The sequence below is a fragment of the Canis lupus genome, chromosome 28 (genome assembly GCF_011100685.1).
Source record: "Canis lupus familiaris isolate Mischka breed German Shepherd chromosome 28, alternate assembly UU_Cfam_GSD_1.0, whole genome shotgun sequence".
Classification (NCBI taxonomy): Eukaryota; Metazoa; Chordata; class Mammalia; order Carnivora; family Canidae; genus Canis; species Canis lupus.
In genome coordinates this window covers 10435331-10463193 of record NC_049249.1, presented here as the reverse complement: position 1 = coordinate 10463193, position 27863 = coordinate 10435331, and the positions used below count along the sequence as shown (strand labels likewise).

The window sequence follows — 27863 nt, the reverse complement described above, 5'->3', positions numbered from 1 at the left end:
TACACAAAAATTAACTCAAAATGGACCAGAGACTTAAAACGATAAATACTTAGAAGAAAATATAGGGGGAAAGATTTTATAATACTGGATTTCATAGTGAATTTTTGAAAGTATGACATACCAAAGAACCGGCAACAAAGATAAAAATAAACTGGACATCAAAATTTTAAAAGCTTCCATGCATCAAAGGACATAACCAAGAGTGTAAAAAGGTAACCTACAAAATGGGAAAAAATACTTGGAAATAAATATCTAATGAGGGCTTAATATTTAGAAAGAACTCCTACAAATTCAACAACAAAAACAAAACCCCACTTGATTTAAAAATGGGCAAAAAAATGACTTGATAGACATTTCTCCAAAATGGCCAACAAGCACATGAAGAGATGCTCAACATCAATAATCATAAGGGAAACCGCAATGAGGTTACCACTTTACATCCATTAGAATGGCTACTACAAAAAACCCACAAATAAACAGAAAATAACTAATGTTGGATAGGATGTGGATAAATCAGAATTTTTAAGCACTGCTGTTAAGAATATAAGATGGTGCAGCCAATGTGGAGTTTGGTGGTCCCTCAAAACATTAATTCCATTTGATCCAGCAATCCTACTTTTGAGTATAAACCCAAAAAAACTGAAAGTACGGTCTTGAAGAAGTATTTATACACCAATGTTCATAACAGTATTATTTCCAAAAGGTGGAAGAAACCCAAGTGTCTACTATTGGTGGAACAAACCTAAATGTCCATTGTTGGATGAATAGAGAAGTAAAATGTGGTACAAACACACAACAGGATATTAGTCTGCCTTTAAAAAGAAGGGCTTTCTGACAAAAGTTATAACACAGCAAACCTTGAAAATGTTATAGTAAGTAAAATAAATAAGCCAGTCACAGAATGACAAATACTGCATGATTCTACTTATATGAAGTACCCACAACAGTCAAACTCAGACACAAAAAGTAGAATAGTGACTGCGGGGGCTGGGAGAAGGGGGAATTGTGAGTTATTTAATGGATATAGTTGCAATTTTGTAAAATGAAACGAATTCTGGAGATTCCTTGCAAAAAAAATTGTGAATATACTTAACACTGCTACATTTTAGCACCACACACACAAAAAAGAAATATAAAAGGCATAATCTAAATGCAAACAACTTCAAAAAGGACAGAAATTTAATAGATAGGAGAAGCACACCAAGCTCCACACTCAGCAGAGTCGGCTCTAGATTATTCTCTCTTCCTTCTCTTCTCCACACCAACCCCCACCATCATGCTCGTATGTTCTCTCTCTCAAATAAATACAATCTTACAAAAAAAAAAAAAAAAAAAGAATAAGGGAAGAAAGAGAAGCAGAACAATTATGCTCTAAGGTGGGTGGGGGTGGGGCGGACGACAGCCTAATATGAAAATACTAGTTCATAATAAATGAAAGAAAAAAGAAGTGAGACCTATACTCGTGGCCAGAAAGAAATGAAAGACTCACTCAACACATGACATTCAAATGAAACACTGAGGGGAGCTCTATCTAATATGAACCTTTCTAACCTAAATTTTTGTAGAACCAAGAATATTCTAAACTTGTTCAGGCTTTAATTTTAAGAATCTTCTCAATAAAACAAAGACAAAAACAAAACAAAACACAACAAACCTCAACAAGATTTCAAAAACATATTTTTCAGAGATTCATAAAATTGAAGAGTTGGAAAGTAGCTCAAAAATATTCAAATACAAATGACACTGACAAAAATAAGGTTTTTTTTTAAACCTAGACTTCATTTATTAATTTCTTCCTACTTAAAAATGCATCACTGAGAAAAGAGAACAAAGCTGGAAGCCTCACACTTCCTGATTTCAAAGGATATTATAAAGCCATAGTAATCGAAACAGCATGGAGCCAAGAATGTACAATGGGGAAAGGGCAGTCTTTACAATAAATGGTGCGGGGCAAACTGAATAGCCCACATTACAAATAAATGAAACTAGATCACTGTCTTACACTATAAACACAAAACTCAAAATGGATTAAAGACTTGTACATAAGTCTTGAAACTAGAAAACTCTCAGAAGAAAATATAGGCAGTAAAGCCCCTTGACATCAGTCTTGAGCAAAGGCAACAAAGCAAAAAGAAACTATATCAAATAGGCTACATCAAACTATAAAGCTTCTGCTCAAAAAGGAAACTATCAACTAAGTGAAAAGACAACTGGCTGAATGGGAGAAAATATCTGCAAATCACAATGTGATAAGGGATTAATATCCAAAGAAATGGACTAAAAAATGGGCAAAGGATCTGAATAGACATTTCTCCAAAGACATACACAGATGGGCACCTGTGTGGCTCAGTGGTTGAGTTTCTGCCTTTGGCTCAGGGTATGATCCCAGGGTCCTGGGATAGAGTCCCACACCGGGCTCCCCACAGGGAGTCTGCTTCTCCCTCTGCCTATGTCTCTGCCTCTCTCTGTCTCTCTCATGAATTAATAAATAAAATCTTAAAAAAAAAAAGACATACACAGAAGGCAAAGAGGTACATGAAGGTGCTGAACATCATGAACCATGAGGCAAATGCAAATCAAAACTGTAATGAGGTATTCACTTCACATAGAATGATTATTATGAAAAGGGCAAGAAATAAGTATTGGTGAGGATGTGGAAAAAAGGGAACCCTTGTGCACTCTTGGTGAGAATGTAAACTGCATATTACAACCACTATGGAAAACAGTATGAGGTGACCCCCAAAATTAAAAATAGAACTGCTGTATGATTTAGCAATACCACTTCTGGGTATTTATCCAAAAGAAAACAACAACAACAAAAAAACTAATTTGAAAAGATATAAGCACCCCTATGTTCATTACAACATTATTTACAACAGCCAAGATAAGGGAGCAACCTATGTGTCACTGACACACAAAATGGATTAAAATGTAGTCTAGGGGTGCCTGGGTGGTATATTTGGTTAAGCATCTGACTCTTGGTTTTGGCTCAGGCTGTGATCTTGGTGTTGTGTGATTAAGCCCCATGTCAGGCTCTGTGCTCAGAGAAGAATCAGGTTAAGATTTTCTTTCTCCCTCTCCCCCTCCCCAACGTGCTCACATCTCTCAAATACATACATACATACATACATACATACATATATACATACATAGGGATGCCTGAGTGGCTCGGTGATTGGGCGTCTGCCTTCGACTCAGGGCGTGATCCCGGGATTCTGGGATCGAGTCCCACATTGGGCTCCCTGCATGAAGTCTGCTTCTCCCTCTGCCTATGTCTCTGCCTTTCTGTGTGTCTCTCATGAATAAATAAACAAAATCTTTAAAAATAAATAAAAATAAATTTTAAAATCTAAAAAAAAAGAAAAGAAAAGAAAAAATGTGATCTATCTATCTATACACAATGGAAAAGGCACAAAATTCCAATTACATGTATAAGTCCTGGGGAGGTACTGTACAGCATGGTGACTATAATGAATAATACTGTATTACATATTTGAATGTTGCCAAGAGAGCAAATCTTAAAAGTTCTCACAAGAAAAAAAACTATCACTATTTGTGGTGATAGATGTTAATTATGTATGTAATTATTTTGCAATATATACAAATACTGAATCATTATTATATACGTGAAACTAATGCTATATGTCAATTATATCTCAGTTTAAAAAAAAAGAAAAATTGTAAAAAAAAAAGCTGTCAGAAAAGGTAATCTTATTTTCTTGAAAGTATCTTTTTTTTTTTTGCTAGTATAACTAGAAAACTGTAAGCAGCAATTCAAGTGAGAAAAGTACAGTTACTATAGCCTATTTCTCCCTTAATATTTTTTTAAACATCACTATCATATCTGAAAATTCCTCACTTTTCTTTGCCCTTAGTGTGAGCAAGTCAGTTAGCCAGGATTCTTATACTTGGGTATATTCTTGCCTTATTTATTCCTTGCCAACTATTAACTCCTACAATTATACTCAATGTATCTAATTTCAACAGGAATGTCCCCATACCACTCAGTAACTAAATTCTTATTTTCTTATAATCTTGCCTTCTTCAACTGTTCCCACCTTTTAATAACTTTAATGTCTTCCTTTCTTCCAGCTTCTTTTCTTCCAAGGGTATAAACATTACTTTAAGTTTTCTCCTCCTCCCCCAAAACCTTTACTTAAATCCACTGCCCATTCGTTCTCTGGTCAAAGCTCTCTGACAAGTTTTCAAACTAGTAGACTATATTCATTTCTTAACTCCCACAACATCCACTTATTCATTAACCCTGTCAGACTTATACTATGGCTCCCACAATCAATATTCTTGAGAAGCCATTTTCTCAAAGCCCCCTATAGTATGTTCGGGAGTACCTGTCAATCCATTTAGGGCCTATCTGGGGAAACAGCATAGGAGTCCATGTTGTACAACAAATACAACTCATCTACATATTCATCACACAGTATAGGGCCAGGGAGATATCTGATCTAAGATGGGCAACTCACTTATTCTACGATTCTATCTTCCTTTCAACCTGATTCTTCTTTTTACTTCCTAAATGAAGGTCTTCAGCTCTTATTATTTTGCACTTTATCCCTTACCAAAAGATTCATCTGCTCAAGTATTCCAATCACTAACTGTATTTAGAAACCCTACAAATATGTATTCAGCTATCTTATTTCAACCACACTTCCACAAATCTATTGGACACTTAAAATTAAATGTTTACTTTCACTACAAACTACTTTCATCTAAATAATCTCATTATCATCACTATAAAAACTGGCCACCATACCTTTCTTCTTCTCATTTCTCGACTTCTATGAATTTGCCATGCTAAGTCATCCTAGCTTGGAAAACTTAACGTCAGTATCATTTCCCTTTTCCTTATTCATATACTCATGTAATCACTATTTTCGACACTTCCTTTATTCTAGATCCCTTACATACATACCTTCCTTATATATCTCCGCAGCAACGACCCTAATTCAGGCTCATTTTCTGGATTATTACAAGAGCTTTCTATAATTTTATCACTATAAATTCCTCTGCATTATAACTTAAAAATGACTACCAAATCAATCACTCTAAAACATAGAGCCTTTTTAAGGTTCAGGATGAGTTCTATCTCCTTGATTAAGCATCATCCACTCCCCCTCTTAAGTGCTATAGTACTTAAATTTTCTTGTATCATCCACTATCTCTTCAAATATTATATACTAGAATGAAGGAGGGGATTTTACTATCAACATTTCCTACCTACATCAGAGCTCTCGTTCTGAGCACGTCTGATGGATAATTTAACTCTAATTTGATCCCTTAGCCACCTGTGGTCTCACAAACAACCCATAAGGAGAAATCAGTGTTTTACTTCTTTGATACACTCTCTGGTCTACCAAAGATCCAGACATTTAATAAATTAAGGGTATCTATATGATCTGGTCCCAATCTTATCTCTGGTTATATCCAAAAATAAAAGTTCTGTTCCACCTAGGATATACCCCTCTCATCTCTGCTTATGTATTCTTCAAAGATTCAGCTCAAGTCCTATGTTCTTAAAACACTGCCCTAAAATGCTAGTCAAATACTAAATTACTAAGAGTCTTATAACAAACTTTCTACTAGCACAATTATTTTATATTTTGGTGTAACATCGTATCTCCCATCATCCCTAGTGAGTAAAATATCTATGTTCTCTATTCTACAAGAGTTATCTCATTCTATCTCAGCCAGACAAGCACTGACATATGATAGATTTATTTATTACTTAGAAGTAGCCCATTTTTAGGAACAATAAATACTGAAAGCAATTTTTTATTCTTCCTATCTCTCCAACACCCTTTCACTAATACTGGATCAACTCTTCATACTATCAACACAATTAATAAAAGCCTCACAAAATGGTTTTTAGTAGATATAGAAAAGAATATAGATGCATATGTACATATATTTAAGTAAACATTTCCTCACTCAGACAACTGAGAAGACCCGAGGTAACAATACTCTAATACCAATGAAGACACCCAGTGCCTATACCTTGCTTTCTTATACAATTCTCTAAAATAAAAGAAACTGGGCAGCCCGGGTGGCTCAGCAGTTTAGCGCCGCCTTCAGCCCAGGGTGTGATCCTGGAGACCTGGGATCAAGTCTCCAGGATCAAGTCCTGGAGACGTTGGGCTCCCTGTATGGAGCCTGCTTCTCCCTCTGCCTGTGTCTCTGCCTCTCTCTCTCTCTCTCTCTCTCTCTCTCTCTGTCTCTCATGAATGAATAAATAAAATCTTAAAAAAAAAAAAAAAGAAAAGAAAGAAAAGAAAAGAAACTAAGGTTCCTTGGAGAGATCCAGAGTTGAGACAGAGAAAGCAAAGATAAGTCTAGGATATTTTTTGGTGCCAAAAATAAAAGTGCTATCCAAAAAAGAAGAAAGAAACAAAACATATCAAAAAAGATGACGGGATCCCTGGGGGGCGCAGCGGTTTAGCGCCTGCCTTTGGCCCAGGGCGCGATCCTGGAGACCCGGGATCGAATCCCACGTCGGGCTCCCGGTGCATGGAGCCTGCTTCTCCCTCTGCCTATGTTTCTGCCTCTCTCTCTCTCTCTCTGTATGACTATCATAAATAAATAAAAGTTAAAAAATAAAATAAAATCGGAGGGTCCGATTTAAAAAAAAAAAAAAAGATGAGGAACCAACTTGAAAGAGCTCTCAATGGCCAAATCTAGGACAATTTGAACCACAAAATAAAAAAAATGATTGTAATGAATTATGATCCATAGAATAAGAATCCATGATTCCATATTGATAAACAAATAAATACATACATACAAAAAAAGGAGGGAAAACTCTTCCTTAGAGTAGAATTCCAACTAATAGACGCAGAAGAAATAATAGAAAATCAACATTCGGTAAAAACTAGGTAGTAATTTTTCAAGCAACATTCATCAACGCATGCTAAAATTAGTAATATGATGAGAAACTAGTATGATGAGAAAGATATTTACAAAATCTCAAAGCACCTCTCCACAAGGTATATTAAGTATTAAATGGAAAAAAAAAGAAACCTTACAATAGAGAAAACTGGTCACCTTAACTGACTGATGAAAGTAAACTTCATTATATGCTTCCTGATAGGGTGCACTAACGATGATATACCACTCTGGAATTCTTGCCAAAAATGCATAACCTAAATTCAATCATGAGGAAATCATCAGACGAATCTAAATCGAGGGAACATTCTACAAATCAATTTGTCAGTATTCTTCAAAATTTATGAAAGGCAAAGCAAAAAATACTGTTCTAGACTAAGAATACGTAACAACTAAATACAAAGTGTGATCCTTGACTGGATCGTGGACCAGAAACATAACATTACTGAGATTACTAGCTAACTGTGAAAAGTTTACAGGTTAAATAATATAAGCTCCAACATCGATTTCCTGATTTTTAGAATTGTACTATGGTTACATAAGATGTTAACATTTGGAGAGTCGGCATAAAGGGTATACAGGAACTCTTTCTATTGTTTTTGCAATTGTTTTATAAGACTAAAATTATTTCAGAAAAGAAACTTAAAAAAAGTATAAAAGCCTCATGAGTGAATAAACATGGACAACTGTGTATATCTGCTTGTCAAATGTAAGCACTCAAAAATTAGCTATTAATATAATTCTCCCAGCCTTATTTAGTAAAGTTACTCATTTAGTAAATATTTTATATAGTGCCTACTATGTGCCAAACAAACAGAAAAGAAAGAAGCCAGCCCGTGAGGCAGGTACTAACAGATTCCTAGGCACAGCTGAGGTTGGTTATTTCAAATAAACTCATGTCCATCTACACTGTTATTCTCTCTTTTGAACTGAATGATTACAAGTTCTACTTTAATTCCTGCTCTACACTTTGTGATCCTGTTCCTAGTTATGTTATCAAAATGTACATATTAAAAAACATGTATCAAATTCTAGCCATGTGATATTACCTGTAACAGTCTCTGTGACCCTTCCAATTTCTTATTTTCAAAACTGGGATGCCTTTAACCAACTTTATACTATTGTTGTGAGGATTTAAATGGGAACAAATAAAAGTAACTGGCACATAGTAGATGCTCAAAAAAATGTTATTTCCTATCCCTTAAAAAGTGTATTTTCTAACCACTATAGGATCTTGAAGGATAGGTCAACAATTGTTGTACTAATTTAAAGGTGAACCCCTGTTCTATTTTCCAAAGAGCTTACTTTGGATTTACTTATATATTTTATAAAGTAAATATAGATAAATCGATAAGCATTTACTTTTATCCATTTTAACAGTTTCAGTATCCACTGAAAATCCAAAATGAAAAAATATGCATAACCTCCATTTCTTTCCCAATTATGAGGCCAATATTTCTAACAGCTTTCCCAAATATCTGGATATCTCACCTTGCCACCCTCAAACTCAAGATTCCACTATCTTGTTCTATGCCGCCACCTATTAGCTATTACCACACGCCACAAAGATTTCCTCCTTTTCCTCCTTTTTTGGAATCTTAAAGCCAGTGTTTAAAAAGTGCAAGCTTCGGGGATCCCTGGGTGGCGCAGCGGTTTGGCGCCTGCCTTTGGCCCAGGGCGCGATCCTGGAGACCCGGGATCGAATCCCACGTCGGGCTCCCTGCATGGAGCCTGCTTCTCCCTCTGCCTATGTCTCTGCCTCTCTCTCTCTGTGACTATCATAAATAAATAAAAATTAAAAAAAAAATAAATAAATAAAAAATAAAAAGTGCAAGCTTCAAACCAGTGGATCTATTTATTTCCACATTCTAGTCCTTCTCAGATGAGATATTCCAAGTGCCTGCAAAGAGTTTCAGGTCAATCTCTTTAAATCTAACACAATTAGAGATACATATTTGACTATTTATATTTTCTAATAAGCTCTCTCTTTCCCTATTTTCCACTATAGGTGTTATGGCTGTCTCTGAAAAAAATAAATGACAAAGTTATGTAGTTAAGTGTCTAATGGAAAATACCAGCTTTGCTAGAACTAGCTAAATTGGAAATATTCCTTCTAACTAGGAAAACAACTAGAAGTTGAGGGACTAAAACAATAACAGCTGTGTTAAATGCCACATGGTTCCATGCCTTGCTTTATCTTCTAAAAATATTCATTTAATATTTTACCCTCATTCATACAATAGAAAACTCAATCATATTACAAGAATATACTATCTCAATTATTGAACATAGAAGGGCTTTCCTCCCAATCTTACCTTTAAAAAAGGTAATTAATATTTGCTCCTTCTATTTCACCAAAATGCCTATTAAATGACTTGCTCAACAGTCACAACATGCATGCGTGTGCACACACACACAGTTTTAAATGGTCAACTTCAACTTCACTGATACTTGCTTAATTTCTGGTCTTTCTCAAACCACATTAAATTTCAAAACACTCTCCACATTAATTCAATGACAAGAGACCATCCTGAATAATCACAATAACAACTTTTTCATGTAGTAAGAAAAGGATGCCACAAAGAACACTGAAAAGCTCTTAAACTGGCTTTCGGATTTTAAAGCAACTTGCCAACAATGGTGAATAACGTACAGTGGTTATAAAAGCTAGGGTAACAAAGAAGTATATAACATGGTTCACAGTCTTCAGAGGTTGACAATGTAGTCAAGAACACAAGACATAAACACAGAAAGCCAGGAACAAAATAAGGCAGACTATTAATTGACAAATAATTGTTATAAATACTACAACAGTGTGAAAGGTTGAAACAGCAATAAGAGCAGAGATACACGACTGATACTGACAGGAGGGTGGAAGCTTAAGCTAAGAGAAAGGGCAGGAGAATTTCAAGCTATAGAGAACAATTAGTATGCAATGCTGTAGTCTAAATAATAAAAGCATGTTGTTTACTACAAATGATTGAACCAGTTTAGCTGAAAGAAAACTGTATAGGAGACTTGTTGGGCAGCATTACAAAGAGAAATGGACGGAACTGTGGAGAGTACTGAGGCACAGAACATTAGGCTAATGAATCTGGAATACAATTAAAAAGTCACTGGAGACTGAGTGTGGGATAATGTTTCCACACTATGTGAAGGATGAAGGTTGGGGGGCGGAGTTTAAACTTGTAGCAGTGTTTAAAAGACTGAAGAAGGGACTCCTGGGTGGTTCAGAGGTTGAGTGTGTCTGCCCTGGGGGGCGGAGTTTAAACTTGTAGCAGTGTTTAAAAGACTGAAGAAGGGACTCCTGGGTGGTTCAGAGGTTGAGTGTGTCTGCCCTCTAGCTCACGTCGTGATCCTGGAGTTCCAGGATTGAGTCCCGCCTCAGGTGCCCTATGGGGAGTCGGCTTCTCCCTCTGCCTAGGTCTCTGACTCTCTCTCTCTGTGTCTCTCATGAGTAAATAAATAAATCTTAAATAAATAAATAAAAGAATGAAGAAAACTGAGAGAGACTAATCATGTTATTTCAATAATCTAGAAATAATGCTAAGTATGCACGAGGGTAATGACTGGAAAGAAAAAAGAATGAAACTCCATATGAGGGAAGAACTTCTAGGACCGGTCAATGATCCTGTTAGAAGTGTACAAGGGGGAGGAAGGAATTAAAAACATTTCCAAAGCTTTAAAACAGGGAGCAGGGGCGCCTGGGTAGCTCAGCTGGTTAAGCATCCAACTCTTGAATTTAGCTCAGGTCTTGATCTCAGGGTCATGAGTTCAAGCCCCACATTGGGATCCACGCTAGGCATGGTGCCTCCTTAAAAAAAAAAAAAGAAAAAAAAGAAAAGAAAAGAAAACACCAGGAAGCAGAAGTACCATAAAAAGAAACATACCATAGGAAACCATTATTAATACATGTTTCCAACAACTAAAATGTTTGTAAACCAAAACTCCATTTCTGTGTAACACAAAGCAATAAAAATAGAAACCTAAAGGTACGGCCTACTTCTACAATTGAATATAAAGAGCACTCATGTTCAAATATTATGAAGAAACATCTTATACTACAGCATAAACCACAGTTTGTCATAAATCTACATGAATTAGTAACTCCTTGATCCAGATCCATGTTATTACTCTTCTTTTTGTACAAATGACTCCCATCATTTGAATTATCATATATTTCATATTTAAAATACATTCAACAGTTTGAGATCTAGTTAATTATTCTGCTTGGTGAACTACATAAATAAAGCAATGTATGTTGGGATACAGATTTCTCAATAGGCTAATCAACGTACTACCAACAGTCTAAATAGCAAAACTGAGTTACTATCAAATCTTTTATAAGTATGGAATCATGTCTTCTTTTTCCTATAAATCCTCCAACAAAGTAATCAAATTTTGAAAAAATAAAAACTATAAAATACCATACTAGGTAAGTTATGCAAGTTTTTTGGTTACCTTTACTTTATCTCTTCTCAAGCAACAGAATAGACAATTTTCATCAAAAGTCCAATCAGAAATGCTTTCACGTTCACAGTCTGCAAAAATAGTTGGAATACTAAATTAACATTCATGAAAGGGAATTTTTCAAGAAACAAATGAGAATTCAAAAATACTTAACAACAACGAAAAACCTGTAAGTAGTAGACAGGTTATTTGTCTTAAAATTCTTAATAACTGCTCACTAGTTACTATATCTTATTAATATATATATTTACATTATCAACTAACAAAAAGATGCTTACAGGGATACAGATTTAACTCGCATAAAGTTGAATAAAAAAAGAGAAGGAGATGTGAGGCTTAAATCACAAAAGTATATATATGTCACTAGGAAGAATTTGAATATTCCCCCCCCAAAAAAACTGTATACCTTTAAATAAACTGAGATCTTTTAATAATGCAGGTCCAAACAGCCCTTCAAGAATACTTTCAAACCCTGAAAGGATGAAAAAAAATCCATATTACAATAATACTCCCTATAGTACTGTAATATTAATCTGTTGCTAGAAAAACGATAGTGTATTTTTCCAGTTCTCAAGGACCCCCAGGTTATTACTGAAGGGATGCTGAGGAAAGAATGTCCATGACAAATCTAAAAGGAGCATTTCCATTTTTGTCCATGATTAACAAATTCAGAGCACTTTCAAGAACAATACAAAACAGACATCCCTGTAACCAATGAAAGAATGGAAATTCATTTTACAAAATACAAAAATTTTATTTTACAAATAGGATATCATTTACAAAATCCCAAATACCTTACATAAATGCCCTAACTCTATTTTTAAAAAGGCGACTTTCCCAATGAGAGTCAAATCATTCAAATTTTCCACATTCTACATTAATCTAAATAGCATGTTTCTGAGTATCAAATGAGATTATAAGTTTTTCAAGCTAGAAGTTTTTAAAGAAGAAAAAACCTCACCAAGAACACCTCTATCATACACAAAAAAGGTCATAACGTAGTATTTTAAAAGAAAAAGACCTTTGTAATTATTTCACGTTGCCATATTAACTACTTGCTGGTTCTTTAATGAAGGTACAACTCACTAATTATACACACAAAAAAAATCCAAAAATATCTAAATCTAAATATTTAAAATATTATAATCTATCAGTATTTAAAAAAAAAACTTTTCTGGGCAGCCCTGGTGGCGCAGCAGTTTAGCGCTGCCTGCAGCCTGGAGTGTGATCCTGGAGACCAGGGATTGAGTCCCACGTCGGGCTCCCTGCATGGAGTCTGCTTCTCCCTCTGTGTCTCTGCTTCTCTCTCTCTCTGAATAAATAAATAATAAAATCTTTTTTAAAAAATTTTCTGATCTATTACTTCAAACATTGCTGAACAACTCAATGAAAAACAATTTAAAAATCTTGGCCATCTTGCTTTTTCCTATGGTTCATGAAAAGAAAAAGGAGGGAAAAGAAGAAAGGAATTAGATTATCTTTATATCACAGCAATAATGGATTAAAAGCAGTGGTTCCTAAACTATGGACCTCATTGGAAGCTCAAACAGTTACAAGGGATCCATGAATCCATATGTACTTAAAGCATGAGCCTCAGAAAGAATATGTCTTGTGCATTCAGTGTACATAGTACTTTTCAAACGCATAAAAATTTTATTGTAATTAAGAAAATACAGGAGTGCCTGGGTGGCTCAGTTAAGTATCTGCCTTTGGCTCTGGTCATGATCCCAGAGTCCTGGGATCAAGCACCTCATCAGGCTGCCTACTCGGGGGAGAGCCTGCTTCTCCCTCTCCCTCCACTATTCTCCCTACTTGTGCTCTGTCAAAAAATAAATAAATAAAATATTTAAAAAAAAATACAAAAATGTTACTGAATTTCTAGTATGTACTATGTATTTTGGAGCACTATGTATTTTGTCAAATAGTCTACTATGACTTACAGGTTTATAATTTTTTTTTTTAAGGCCATAATGGAGTATCACTCAGCCAGCAAAAAGAATGGAATCTTGCTATTTGCAGTGACATGGATGGAGCTAGAGTGTATTCTACTAAGTGAAATAAGTCAGAAAAAGACAAATACCTTATGATTTCACTCACATGTGGAATTGAAGAAAAAAACAAATCAACATATGGGAAGGAGGGGGAAGGGAGGCAGGGAAATAAAACATAAGAGAATTTTCATGTGGGACGCGTGGGTGGCTTAGTGGTTAAGCATCTGCCTTCAGCCCAGGGCATAACCCAGAGACCCGGGATCCAGTCCCACATCAGGCTCCCTGCATGGAGCCTGCTTCTCCCCCTGCCTGTGTCTCTGCCTCTCTCTCTGTGTGTGTCTCTCATGGATAAATAAATAAAATCTTAAAAAAAAATAGTACGTTAATAATAGAGAACAAACTGAGGGTTCATGGAGGGATGTGTGCGGGAGATGAGATAGATGGTTGAAGGTATTAAGGATAGGGCACTCTCTTTGATGAGCACTGGATGTTTTATGTAAGTGATGAATCACTGAATTCTACTCCAGAAAACAATATTGGACTGTATGTTAACTGAGTAAAATTTAAATTTTAAAAAAAGTTTTACTCTTATGCTCAAAGGGGAGGGAGAACCACTAATTTAAAATACAGCCAGGTTAGATCCATACACAGCATTTCCTTACCACAAATACAATCACCATAAAGGGTCTGGGAGGGATCCCTGGGTGGCGCAGCGGTTTAGCGCCTGCCTTTGGCCCAGGGCACGATCCTGGAGACCCGGGATCGAGTCCCACATCAGGCTCCCAGTGCATGGAGCCTGCTTCTCCCTCTGCCTATGTCTCTGCCTCTCTCTCTCACTGTGTGCATATCATAAATAAAAAAATTAAAAAAAAAAGGGTCTGGGAGATAAAGGAGTAAAGATGGTCCTTAGAAACCGTATTTTATCTCATTATAAGAATAATAATAAAAAAAAATAAAAAAAAAAAAAGAATAATAATGCAGGGGCACCCGGCCAATTCAGTGAGTGGACCTTGATTTGATCTCAGGGCTGTAGGTCTGAGGCCCATGTTGGGTATAAAGATTACTTAGAAATAAGATCTTTAAAAAAAAATAAAAAAACACGGGCAGCCCAGGTGGCTTAGCGGTTTAGTATCGCCTTCAGCCCGGGGTGTGATCCTGGAGACCCAGGATTGAGTCCCACGTCAAGCTCCCTGCATGGAGCTTGCTTCTCCCTCTGCCTGTGTTTCTGCCTCTCTCTCTCTCTGTATCTCTCATGAATAAATAAAATCTTTAAATAAATAAATAACAAGAAAGATTGAAATTTTAGAATAAGTATAAATTCTTGAAAAGGCAAAATGTAAATGTAGCAAGAAATACTCAGAACCAAAAAAAAAAAAAAAAAAAAAAACAGCAAATAAAAGCTTTGAGAGAGAAAATTATAAAAGATAACAGAATTTGGAATAAGAAAAACGAATGAAAACTCCATCAATAACACAAAGACACTAACAAAAACTGAATCAGATATCAAAAAACCCTGAAAGGGGGCAGGTCGGGGGGGGGCTCAGCGGTTTAGTGCGTTGCCTTCAGCCCAGGGTGGGATCCTAGAGACCCAGGATCGAGCTCCCTGAATGGAGCCTGCTTCTCTCTCTGCCTGTGTCTCTGCCTCCCTCTCTCTCTCTCTGGGTCTCTCATGAATAAATAAATAAATAAAATCTAAGAAAAAGAAAGAAAAGAAAAAGGAAAAGGAAAAGGAAAAGGAAAAGGAAAAGGAAGAAAGAAAGAAACCCTGAAAGGGAAAGACCAAAGGGAATCAAACAGGAAGAAACCTAGTATTTTAATCATAATTAATTCTAATCAGAAAAGCAACTGTAAATAGGTCACTCTTATATTGCTCCTATCTGTAACATACGTTAAACCTTACAAATATTGCCGATTACAAACTATAAAGCTATATTTTGCTTCTATTAACTGAATTTAATGCTACTCAGTTTTATTATTATTAAATATTGAATTTAGTAGTTGCATAGCAACAAGAAATGGCTCATGTGCTATACTTGACATTAACAAAAGGTAAATAAAGGAAGAATAAATGTATTCAAAATTTATAACATGATCTCACAGAAAAGCCATGAGATCAATAACAAAATGCCATGGAAAATTAAATTTTTTTTTTTTTTTTTTTTTTTTTTTTTTTTTTTTTTTTTAATTTATGATAGGCACACAGTGAGAGAGAGAGAGGCAGAGACACAGGCAGAGGGAGAAGCAGGCTCCATGCACCGGGAGCCCGATGTGGGATTCGATCCCGGGTCTCCAGGATCGCGCCCTGGGCCAAAGGCAGGCGCCAAACCGCTGCGCCACCCAGGGATCCCCGGAAAATTAAATAAATACTGAAAAAGACAGCTATGTCATTATGTTCAGTCACTAGGGCTTATAAAGCATCTTTATGTTATATGTTACATAAGGAAATATTAATACTTTTTGGACATAACTAGTGTCCAAAGAATTCCTGTCCAACATTACAAATGATCTCAAAGTTGGTCTCCAGTCTCTTCCTCACAGCAACCTCCACTGTGTTTTCAGACTATTCCTAAAACACTGCTTTTTGACAATCTGTTCAGAGAAATTCTACTTTATTTAAAAAACAAATCCAAAATTCTTAAGCCCAACAACCAAAGCTTCTTATAATTTGGCTCTGAACTACCATTAGAAGCCTGATTTCTCAGAACTTTGTTCTCAATTCTCACAGATCCATTCACATCGGTATTCTGATGTAGCTGGTCATCACTTCTAATTCCTAATATTTTCTCAAGCCTTTGCATCTTCTTCAAGGTACTCTTCAATCTGTTCAATAAATACATAAGTTTTATTCATTATACATTAACTGACAGCCTACTACCTATCAGGGACAGTGGTAGGCACTTAGGCAATGGTGAACAGACATGGTACCTGCCCTCATGAAGCTTGGGTTTCCAGTTTTCTTACCCTCAGAATTCACTTATCACTCTTATCTTTTAAATAAATGTCAATTGTTTATGTTTTGTTTTCCATCACATGTGAAGCGCTGTCTAATGCAAGTATTCTGTAAAATAATATTTGCCATAGGCTATCTAAACTTTTTTTTTCTTTTCTTTTCATACATTTATGTCTTATCTCCTCAAGGAGATTTAACACTCTAGGAAGGCTAGACAGGTTTTCCTGTTTCCCACATTTTTTTTTCTCTTATCCTAGGACTCTACATGTCTGGTTTTTAGCTTCTAATTTAATCATATAACTCTCAAAAACAAAAGATTAAAAATTTTCATATATTCCCTCTTCAACCAAAATCATACTCGCTACCCTCTTTATTTGTAACCAAAAGAGGAAATGCAAGTTACGAAAAATTAACAGGACAACATCGTATCAAATCATAATCAACTTCAATAAGCAATATAGTCTGTACTTCTGAAATAAAGAAAATATTATGGATGGAATGAAAAAATGGCTCATGAGTCTTGGGAACCTTTTCTCTGAGGTAAGAGTATAGAGATTAGCAGTTTGAGAAACAAAAAGGCACTCAAAGAAAACTAGGAACACAACAGAAAACTAGCAATTTTTACATCAAGGTCCTTGGTATCTTGTAAAACTTAATGCTTGGTGTAAAAGAGTTCAATATCTAACAGTATCATTTTATATAATACTAGTTTGGAGGTACTTGCTGGTAACAATCATCAACTAATACCCTGGTAAAGAGGGGACTGACAGTATCTGGAGTTCTTTGCTTAAAATTCAGGTATAGGGGATCCCTGGGTGGCGCGGCGGTTTAGCGCCTGCCTTTGGCCCAGGGCGCGATCCTGGAGACCCGGGATCGAATCCCACGTCGGGCTCCCGGTGCATGGAGCCTGCTTCTCCCTCTGCCTGTGTCTCTGCCTCTCTCTCTCTCACTGTGTGCCTATCATAAATTAAAAAAAAAAATTTTTTTAAAAATAAATAAATAAAATTCAGGTATATAACTTGCCATTACCACACTGAACTCCATTACAAGGGAACCCCAAAACAACTGAAAAGCACTAGATTGTATAATCATTTCTATTTTATCCAAGGTAATATAAGGCAAAGAACCCCTTTTTACAGATGTTCCCAGCTTTCCCAGTGTACTGTATAACCAAAGAAATGTGAATGGACTTCTACAGGTAATAAAGAAAAGCCAGGCTCCTCTTCTCATTACTTAAGGCAATCCACCTCCTCCCCAACCAGTGCTGGACAACTATGTTCACCAAGAGTTCTTCCTCTCTCCCTGAGCATCTGCTCTTGGCCCATGCTTTCTGAAGAGCCCATTTATGGCACACTTTTCACTCTCCAAATTACCAAGCACATGAACTAATGAAAAAAGTAAAAACCTGACTTGATACAATGAAGAGAAACAATAATCTAATTACAACTAATGGCCCAAACTGAAACAGAATTAATGAAGAAAAAAAATACTAGAACTTGAAGAAAAAGTATAAATAGTATTTCTACTGGGACCAGGGAAGAATATCTTTTTTTATTTTTTCCTTATTTTTTTTAAAGATTATTTATCTGACAAAGAGTGAGAGAGTGAGCACAAATGGAGTGGCAGAAGTAGCAGGACAGACTCCCCACTGAGTAGGGAGACCGACGTGGAACTTGATCCCAGGACCCTGGGATCATGACCTGAGCTGAAGACAGACACTTAACCAACTGAGCCACCCAGGTACCCAAGAACAGCACTTTAAAAAGACCATACCACTTTGAAAAAAGTAGAGAATATGTGCTTGGGAGAGAAGGAAAAAAGAAAAAACTGTCCAAATAACCAAATAGAGGTATTATACAGAAAAAATACATATAATAAATTACTAATTTAGAAAACTAACTTAAGGCAGCTGCTGTTGGTTGGGGCCATCCTGCATCTAAGGCAGGAAGATGGTGGCCGCAAAGGACGAAAAAGTCACTGGAGTTGATCAACTCTAGGCTCCAACTGGTTATGAAAAGTGGAAAGTATGTGCTGGGGTACAAGCAGACCCTGAAAATGATCAGACACGGCAAAGCGAAATCGGTCATCCTGGCAAACAACTGCCCGGCTTTGAGGAAATCTGAAATAGAATACTACGCCATGTTGGCCAAAACTGGTGTCCATCACTACAGCGGCAATAATATTGAATTGGGCACAGCATGTGGTAAATACTACAGAGTATGTACACTGGCTTTCATTGATCCAGGTAATTCTGATATCATTAGAAGCATGCCAGAACATACTGGTGAAAAGTAAATCATGCAAAATTTTTCTTTAATAAAACTGGCCACAGGGATCCCTGGGTGGCGCAGAGGTTTGGCGCCTGCTTTTGGCCCAGGGCGCGATCCTGGAGACCTGGGATCAAATCCCACATCGGGCTCCTGGTGCATGGAGCCTGCTTCTCCCTCTGCCTGTGTCTCTGCCTCTCTCTCTCTCTCTCTCTCTCTCTGTGACTATCAGAAAAAAATAAAATAAAAATAAAAATAAAAATAAAAATAAAAATAAAATAAGCAAAAAACTGGCCACAGCTTGTTTTTGGTTTTTTTTTTTAAAGGAAAAGAAAACTAACTTTAAAAATATCCTAATAATATATAGTGAATCTAAAGACCCAGAAATCATGAGGTGGCCAGGACATTCAATAATGTAAAACATGATGGGCAGCCCTGGTGGCTTAGCGGTTTAGTGCCGCCTTCAGCCCAGGGTGTGATCCTGGAGTCCCGGGATCCAGTCTCACATCAGGCTCCCTGCATGGAGCCTGCTTCTCCGTCTGCCTATGTCTCTGCCTCTCTCTCTCTCTGTTTGTCTCTCATGAATAAATAGATAAAATCTTAAAAAAAAAGTAAAACAGGATTTTCAGAACAAGAAAAAGCAAAGAATATAAATATTTTAAAAATTTTTTGAAAAGGAAAGTAGAGAACAAGAAGAAAACTCCCTAATGCTAAATACTATCTTGAGTCTTCATATCAAGTGGGCTCTGAGGGCAGCCCCAGTGGCTCAGCAGTTTAGCGACGCCCTCGGCCCAGGGCATGATTCTGGAGTCCTGGGATCGAGTCCCACGTCTGGCTCCCTGCATGGAGCCTGCTTCTCCCTCTGCCGGTGTCTCTGCCCCTCTCTCTCTCTCTCTCTCTCTCTCTGTCTCTCATGAGTAAATAAAATCTTTAAAAAAAAAAAAGTGGGCTCTGAGAAATATTGGTGCAGAATACTCAAGGGGGAAAAGCATGTATACATAGTACTTTCCTGGTAAAATATCTCAATTTCAAGAATAAAAGTTTAAAAGCTCCAAATAAGGGAAGATTTTCCTTTTTCCTTAAGAGAAAAGGGATTTAGACTGTCAGTCATTACATCAGTAAAAGTAAATGCTAAAAGCCAATGGAAATATGTTCACAAAATTCTGAATGTAAAACAAAACAAAAAGAAAACAACATACTTTTTTAGCCAGTCTATTTTCAAAGGCATAGGTAAAAGAAAGAAATTACTGGATATGTTCTGATTTGAAAAGCAGGACAGCATTCACACTGGGGTAAGAGTTACTTAAAGTAGTTTAGCTAATAAAAAATGATTCAGAACAAAGACTTCCTAAGAAAACACTGTTTAGGGGCACCTGGGTGGCTCAGATGGTTAAGCATCTGCCTTCAGCTCAGGTCACAATCCCGGAGTCCTGGGATCAAGCCCACATTGGGCTCCCTGACCAATGGAGAGTGTGCTTCTCCCACTCACCTCTGCCCCTGCTCACTCTCTCAAAGAAAAAAAAAAAATCTTAAAAAATTTGTTTATATAAAAAATGGTAAGCAACATACCAGTATATAGTTAAGTACAAGAAATTTTACTAATACAGGGATTTGGTTTAATTTAAAAGATTCTTTAAATAGGTGAACACAATATAATTTTTAAATGAATGATTTAAGAATAACATCCCAAATTATTACAATGAAATCTTAGGTGAAGAAGTAAGAATAAGATATGCTTAAGTAAAGTGTATTAAGACCAAGTGTGGGGGATCCCTGGGTGGCTCAGCGGTTTAGTGCCTGCCTTCGGCCCATGGCATGATCCTGGAGTCCCAGGATCAAGTCCCACATCAGGCTCTCTGAACGGAGCCTGCTTCTCCCTCTGCCCGTGTCTCTGCCTCTCTCTCTGTCTCTCTCATGAATAAATAAATAAAATATTAAAAAAAAAAAAAGACAAAGTGTGTATGTGGGATGAGGGATCAATGTGTAATAGTCATTCATCTTTGATGTTAAGGAAATGTAAACTTAAGATAAGTTTTCTTAAAATGAGTAAAGATGAAGAATTCCAAATCACCAGAAGAAATAAAGAACAGTAACAAAAAAAAAGGTCAACTACAAAAGTAAAAATTAAACAAAAAGCAAGCATACTAAATAAGAAACACAAAAACCAATTTCAGGAAGAATATCAAAGAGGTACACGTTACCTCCAGTAAATATTAATTGACTGGATTGAGTGAAAGGTTGTCACATAGGGTACAGCAATATGCAGTTTATAATGAGCTTAAAGTGACACATATGTTGAAACTGAAGAGGCAAAGATATGAGAAAAACAAGAAAGAAAGCAATAAATTAGGTGGCAATAACACTATCAGAAGAATTCAAAGATAAAGGCATAAAACAAAATAATAAAGAATTTTTTCTTTTACTAAATGGGTAATCTCTTTCATAAGTAAAACAGACCTGTAACTTTTTTCTCATAATGTCTCTCTGTTTGGGTTTGGTATCTGACTTCATAGAAAGAACAGATTTATTCTGTTTTTCTACTCTCTTCCTTAAAAGTTAAGATAAACCCACATGAGGGTCACCTGGGTGGCTCAGTGGTTTGAGTGTCTCCCTTTGGCTCAGGGCGTGCGTGATCCCTGGGGTCCAGGGATGGAGTCCCGCAGCAGGCTCCCTCTGCCTAGGTCTCTGCCTCTCTCTCTGTGGGTCTCTCATGAATAAATAAATAATATCTTAAAAAGAAAAAAAAAAAAAAAAGATGAACCCACATGTAAAACCAACTGGGGTGTTTTCTTTGAGAGAAGAGCTGGAACTATTAAACTTATTTAATAGTTATAGAACCAGGGATCCCTGGGTGGCGCAGCGGTTTGGCGCCTGCCTTTGGCCCAAGGCGCGATCCTGGAGACCCGGGATCGAATCCCACATCGGGCTCCCGGCGCATGGAGCCTGCTTCTCCCTCTGCCTGTGTCTCTGCCTCTCTCTCTCTCTGTAACTATCATAAATAAATAAAAATTTAAAAAAAAAAAAAAAAAATAGTTATAGAACCATTCGAGCTTTGTATTTCTTCTTGAGTCAGCTTTTGGCAAGTTATAGCTTTCTTTAATTTCAAAATATTGGCATGAGTGTTGGTAGTATTTTAATCCTTTTTTGTACTTGTAAAATATACATAATATAAAATTTACCATTTTAGCCATTAAGTATATCATTAAATATATTTGTTTTTACATCATCCATCTGCAGAACTTTTTTCATCTGGAAAACTGAAACACAATTAAACAATTACTCCCTAGTCCCCCTATCCCAGCTCTGCCAACCACCATTCTATTTTTTTTGTCTCTATGCATGTGACTACTCTACCTACCTCTTAAGTAGAATCTCACAGTATTTGTCATTTTGTGACTGGTTTATTCTACCTTAGCATAATGTCTTCAAGGTTCATGGATGCTGCAACATGTGACAGGATTCCCTTCCTTTTAAAGGCTAAATAATATGCCATTAATACATAGATTATATTTTCGTAATCTATTCATCTTATCTGTGGACATTTGGGTTGCCTCCTCCTTTTGGCTATTATACGTAATGCTATAAATCTCTTATCTTTTAAATCTCCTACTTTGTCTCCTTAGCCTTCAATTTTTGTAACAATATTTTTGTCTTTTATTCCTTGATCAATCTTGTCACAGTATTTTCTTATTCCCCACTACCCACCCCCAACTCACCTTTGACTTTTTTATCTTCTCTATCCTTTCTTTGTTTCCTGGTTAATTTTCTTTTTTTTTCCTTAAGATTTTGTTTATTTGAGTGAGAGAGAAAGAACACAAGTCAGGGAAAAGGCAGAAGGAGAGGGAGAAGCACACTTACCTCTGAGCTGGGAGCCCAACACTGGGCTCAATCCCAGGACCCTGGGATCATGACCTAAGCCAAAGGCTGGTGCTTAACTGACTGAGCCACCCAGGTGCCCCTGGTTCATCCATTTTCACTCTAAGTTTTATTATCTTTCTTTGTCTTTGGGTTTATTCTGTTGTTTTTTTTTCTAACTTACGACAGAAGCTTAATTCACTTATTTTCAGGTTTTCCTATTTGTGCTTTAAAGAAAACATTAAGTATAAGAATGATTTAAGAGAACTAATCCTTTAATTATTTTGTATTAAGAAGTAATTCAGCATAATACAAATGGAATGTTATTACAGTATGGATGGATTTCAAAGCCTATGCTAAGTGAAAACAGCCAGAAAGAAAAGACAATACTATATGAGATTCCATTTATTTTAAATATCCAGAAAAGACAAATCTATGGAAAGTAGGTTAGTGGTTTCCTACAGCTAGGAGTGAAAATGGGAATGACTACTACAAATGGACACCTTATTTCTTTTTTTTTTTTTTTTTTTAATTTATTCATGATAGTCACACACACACACAGAGAGAGAGAGAGAGGCAGAGACACAGGCAGAGGGAGAAGCAGGCTCCATGCACCGGGAGCCCGACGTGGGACTCGATCCCGGGCCTCCAGGACCGCGTCCTGGGCCAAAGGCAGGCGCCAAATGGCTGCGCCACCCAGGGATCCCCCCTTATTTCTTTTTGAAGTGATAGATACATTCTAAAATTTAATTTGGTAATTGTTACACAAGTCTGTGAATATAATAAAAATCACTTAAAATGGGTGAATTATAAGGTGTGTAAATTATATCTCAATAAAGCTGTTAATAATAAGTAATCTTGGGATCCATGGGTGGCTCAGCGGTTTAGTGCCTGCCTCTGGCCTGGGGCGTAATCCTGGAGTCCCAGGATCAAATTCCGCTTCGGGCTCCCTGCATGGAGCCTGCTTCTCTCTCTGCCTGTGTCTCTGCCTCTCTCTCCCTCTGTGTCTATCATGAATAAATAAATAAAATCTTTAAAAATAATAATTATAAGTAATCTTGATTGATAAATATCTGTAATGTTTTGGGGTGCGTGGGTGGCTCAGTTGGTTAAGCATTTGCCTTCAGTTCAGGTCATGGTCCCAGAGTCCTGGAATAAAGCCCTGCATCAGGCTCCTTGCTGGGTGAAGAGTCATCCTCTCCCTCTCTGACTCTCCCTCCTGCTTGTGCTCGCTCTCTCTCAAATGAATTTTTAAAAATCTTAAATATAAAAATTTTAATTCATAGTTACAGATTAAAATGTTTTAAAAAGTTAAACTAAGGGGATCCCTGGGTGGTGCAGCGGTTTAGTGCCTGCCTTTGGCCCAGGGCGCGATCCTGGAGACCCGGGATCCAATCCCACGTCGGGCTCCCAGTGCACGGAGCCTGCTTCTCCCTCTGCCTATGTCTCTGCCTCTCTCTCTCTCTCTCTCTCTCTGTGTGTGACTATCATAAATAAATAAAAAATAAAAATAAAAAAAATAAAAAGTTAAACTAGGGATCCCTAGGTGGCTCAGCGGTTTAGTGCCTGCCTTTGGCCCAGGGCATGATCCTGGAGTCCCGGGATCAAGTCCCACATCAGGGTCCCTGCATGGAGCCTGCTTCTCCCTCTGCCTGTATTTCTGCCCCGCCCCCATCTCTCATGAATAAATAAATCTTAAAAAAAAAAAGTTAAACTGAAATATTTATTAAAAGTTTAAAATTAAAGCAAGATCTGTATTTTAGGAGAACTAGGTTCTAAATTTATGACTAGGTAAAGTGAACCTTAAATTAGAAGTCAAAGTGACTATGCATTATCTTTTTTTATACAAAGCCACCCTAAAAGATACTATTTTTTAAATCTCACACATTTAATAACAAGAACCAATCAAGTATTATTACAGAGCTCAGTAGTGTGGGAATAGAGAATGTATTTAAAATATATGCCCTGCCATTAAGATTTACACACATTTCTGCTACCATGCATATACTGATAACTCTCCAATCTCTTATCTCTTGCCTCAGACCTTATTGCTAACTCCCTGTTTCATTCACATCATCACCAAGATATCCCAAATACCTCAGAAAGTCCAAATCAAAATCATTTCACTTCTTTTACTTCAGCTCAACCAGTGATTCCTCCTGTATTTCTTGCCAGAAAAATGACATCCCTAAACCCTTCATCCCAAATTATTCAGATTACAAATCTGTCTGTCTGATTCCATTCTTTCCCTAAATGAGTCATCAAGTCTTCCAGTGAGTCCTATTCATTCTAATTCAGAAAGATCTATCCAAATCTACTCTCCTTTCCATCCCTAAATTCAGGCCTTCACCATTTTTTCACCTTAATAATTACAGTGTATGTAGTTCAGAATATCATTGAGTCCTTAGCTGGCATCAAGCAAGCACTATATCAGGTATTTCATACACACTGTAACTAACAAAATCTCCAGAGGAACACTGTGAAGTAGGTATTATTACAACCTCATACAGATAAGAAAGTGGAAAATCAAAGAAGCTAATTTTTTTCATAACAACTACAAAGATGCAAAGCCAAGGTTTAAAACCAGGACTGTGATTCTACAACCCAGGCTCTTTTCAAGTCACCCGCTACCTATTAATAACCTAACTTTTCATTAATTTTACTATTCCAGCATCCCCTATACCACCAATTTTCAACAGAATCCATCCTTCACACTGCTGCCAAACTTCTTCCATCTTTTCTCAGTTTTAAGAACCTTCAATGGTTTTTAATACTAGTGAGGACTTCAAATTCCTGGATGACATCCAAGATCACTGACTGTCTAGTCTCAAACTACCTCTTCCATCTCCCTTGACACCTTTTCTATCTACATACACTATGCTCTAGTCAGACTTATTTATCAATTACTACATACATGTCAATGCTTCCATGCCTTTTAAGCATAGCATGTCCTCTGCCTAGAGGTTCTCCTACAACTCTCAATCTAGTTCATTCTGAGGCATCCTTTATCTCATCCCTCAAGCCCCAAAGTTAGGAACATCCTCATCGGTGCTACTTGCACTATTATAAACTATACTGTAATTATTTTTGGCAATTTTTAAAAAAGATTTTATTTATTCATGATAGACAGAGAGAGAGAGAGAGGCAGAGACACAAGCAGGCTCCATGCAGGGAGCCCAACGTGGGACTCGACCCTGGGTCTCCAGGATCGCGCCCTGGGCCGAAGGCAGGTGCCAAACCACTTGAGCCACCCAGGGATCCCTATTTTTGGCATTTTTTCCACTAGATTTTGAGCAAAGAACTGGAGTTTATTTATCTTTCTCTTAGTATCAGTCTATTCCTTAACCTATAGTCAATAAATGTTTGTTGAATGAATATATACACTTCCTAATTCCTATACTCTTTTATTTACCTGAGTGGTTTGAGATATTCTATTTAGAATGACTCCATTTTGGGATGCCTGGGTGGCTCAGCTGTTGAGCCTCTGCCTTTGGCTCAGGGCCTGATCCCGGAGTTATGGGATCGAGTCCCACACCGGGCTCCCTCCATGAAGCCTGCTTCTCCCTCTGCCTGTGTCTCTGCCTCTCTGTCTCTCATGAATAAATAAAATATTTTTTTTAAAAAAAGAATGACCCCATTTTTTGTCTGGCATGTTAAAGACCCAAAGAAATAGTTAAATAAAGTAAATAAAACAGAAGCGTAATTCGTATCTGATAAAAAAAAAGGATGATTTTCTGCTCCAGCTCAACTAAGTTCCCTGTATCTATGAACGAAAACCAGAACATAATTAATGGCTTGCTTTACTGGTCCATGAACAGAGATGACAGAACACGTTTTTCTGTACAAAGCTGTAATCACAGTAAAGACAAATAAATTGAGAAAGATGAGGTCCTGAAAAACAGCAGTATTACTACATTAAGAAGGGAAAAGGAATATGTATTGAGTAGCTGGAACATTACCAAAATAATTTCATATAATTATATTTACATATATAATGCCATAAATGAGATTTCAAGATGTTCAGTAACCAAAAGCACAAAGGTAGTAAGTAGCTAGGTCAGATGAATTTAAATCTTTGGAAATCCAAGGGCAGTTTGGGTTCATTTTTTCTGTTATATCAAACTGTCTTGGGTAGGGTAATTATGCTAAAAAGAAGCCATTTAAATGCAAATCTGAAGTTGATTAGGAATGAGTCAATTACACCAGGAGTTCACAATCTGTGGGCCACAATTCCTTAGAGGAACTCCGTCATTACAAGGTCAGTAAATCCATATGAGCACTGTCTGTAAATTAAATAAAAATGTGCTTGTATATACAGCCACTATTTCTCCAAACGCCATTATGCCATGAACAAAATACATAGTTCCTTAAAAAGCATTACTGAATTCATAATAGCCGTTGTCATTACATATTTTCTCAAACATACAAAAAATGTAATATAAGGTGGGAGACTGGCAATTTCTTTTGCTCTCTTGTTTTTTTAGGTTAAATAAAGTAAAAAAGGTTTTCAATTATCTGTGTCTCCTTTTCTTGGCGAATCATATAGATATCGAGTGTCTATTATGAGTCAGACATTAGGGATGCAGCTGTGAACAGTACAGACAATAGTTCCTATCATGGAACTTTGTAATTCTGGCAAGAAGACAAATGATATAAATGATGATGATCATGATGATAAATGTATGATAAGGAGAAGTAGAAATAGTAATGGTTGAAGAAAAAAAAAGCACAGTAAGGGGATAACAACTAAGTCTTGATAAACCCTAATGGATATGGAACACCGGGAAATGTTAGGCAGGGACTTAAGGAAGAGAATCCTTAGAGAGGTCAGGAAAAGACTTTAAGAAGCAACATTTTTGAGTACTGAATGAAGTGAGGAAGTAAGCCTTATAGATACCCAAGATAGGAACATTCTAGACAGGGGACAGTGCTGAAGCAGCATATAGTATGAGCTATTGTATATTTGGGAAAGCAAAAAAGCTGGAATGGTCTTAGCAAAGTGAGTAAGGTAGAAAGATGATGAAGTCAGAAATCTAGAGGTAAGATCCTGTAGGCCATAGTTAGGATTTTGAATTTAACAGAAGTCATCTAGTTTTACATTTGGGTACTGATGGAGATGTAACACGAACTTATTTAATTGTTTAAGATCACCAGGTGGGTGCACAGATAACGGATTATGAGGAAAACAACATTAAAGGACTATTATTACTATAGCTTTGGCACGAGATAAATGGTGGCTAGAACGAGTATGGGAGTCATGAAGGTAGAGAGCAATGGCTGGATACAAAATACATTTTGAAGATAAAACCAACTTGCTCTGATGACGCACTAGATATGGAATGGGAAGGAATGGTGTTAAAAACAGTACTTAGGCTTTTGGTTTGAAAACTGGGTGAATGGTAATGTAACTTCCTAAGACGGAGAGGATTAAAG

The 27863-nt window shown here is 36.7% G+C and overlaps 2 protein-coding genes across 13 annotated transcripts in view; one reads left to right on the top strand and one right to left on the bottom strand.

Moving 5' to 3' along the window:
• Positions 1–27863, bottom strand: part of LCOR (ligand dependent nuclear receptor corepressor) — a 153030-nt gene that overhangs the window by 67167 nt on the left and 58000 nt on the right. For 9 of the 12 annotated variants that reach the window (XM_038578392.1, XM_038578396.1, XM_038578393.1 and 6 more), the window contains 2 exons: positions 11774–11839; positions 11359–11438 (listed from right to left, as the gene is read on the bottom strand). In XM_038578392.1, coding sequence (XP_038434320.1) covers positions 11359–11438; positions 11774–11839 — 146 coding nt within the window. The remainder of the gene's footprint in view (positions 1–11358; positions 11439–11773; positions 11840–27863) is intronic. The other 3 variants (XM_038578400.1, XM_038578401.1, XM_038578391.1) reach the window with 1 other exon arrangement.
• Positions 16822–18639, top strand: LOC102155135 (60S ribosomal protein L30-like). The gene is made up of 2 exons (XM_038579218.1): positions 16822–16848; positions 18250–18639. The coding sequence occupies exons 1-2, from the start codon at positions 16822–16824 to the stop codon at positions 18601–18603; spliced, it is 381 nt and encodes a 126-aa protein (XP_038435146.1). The 3' UTR covers positions 18604–18639.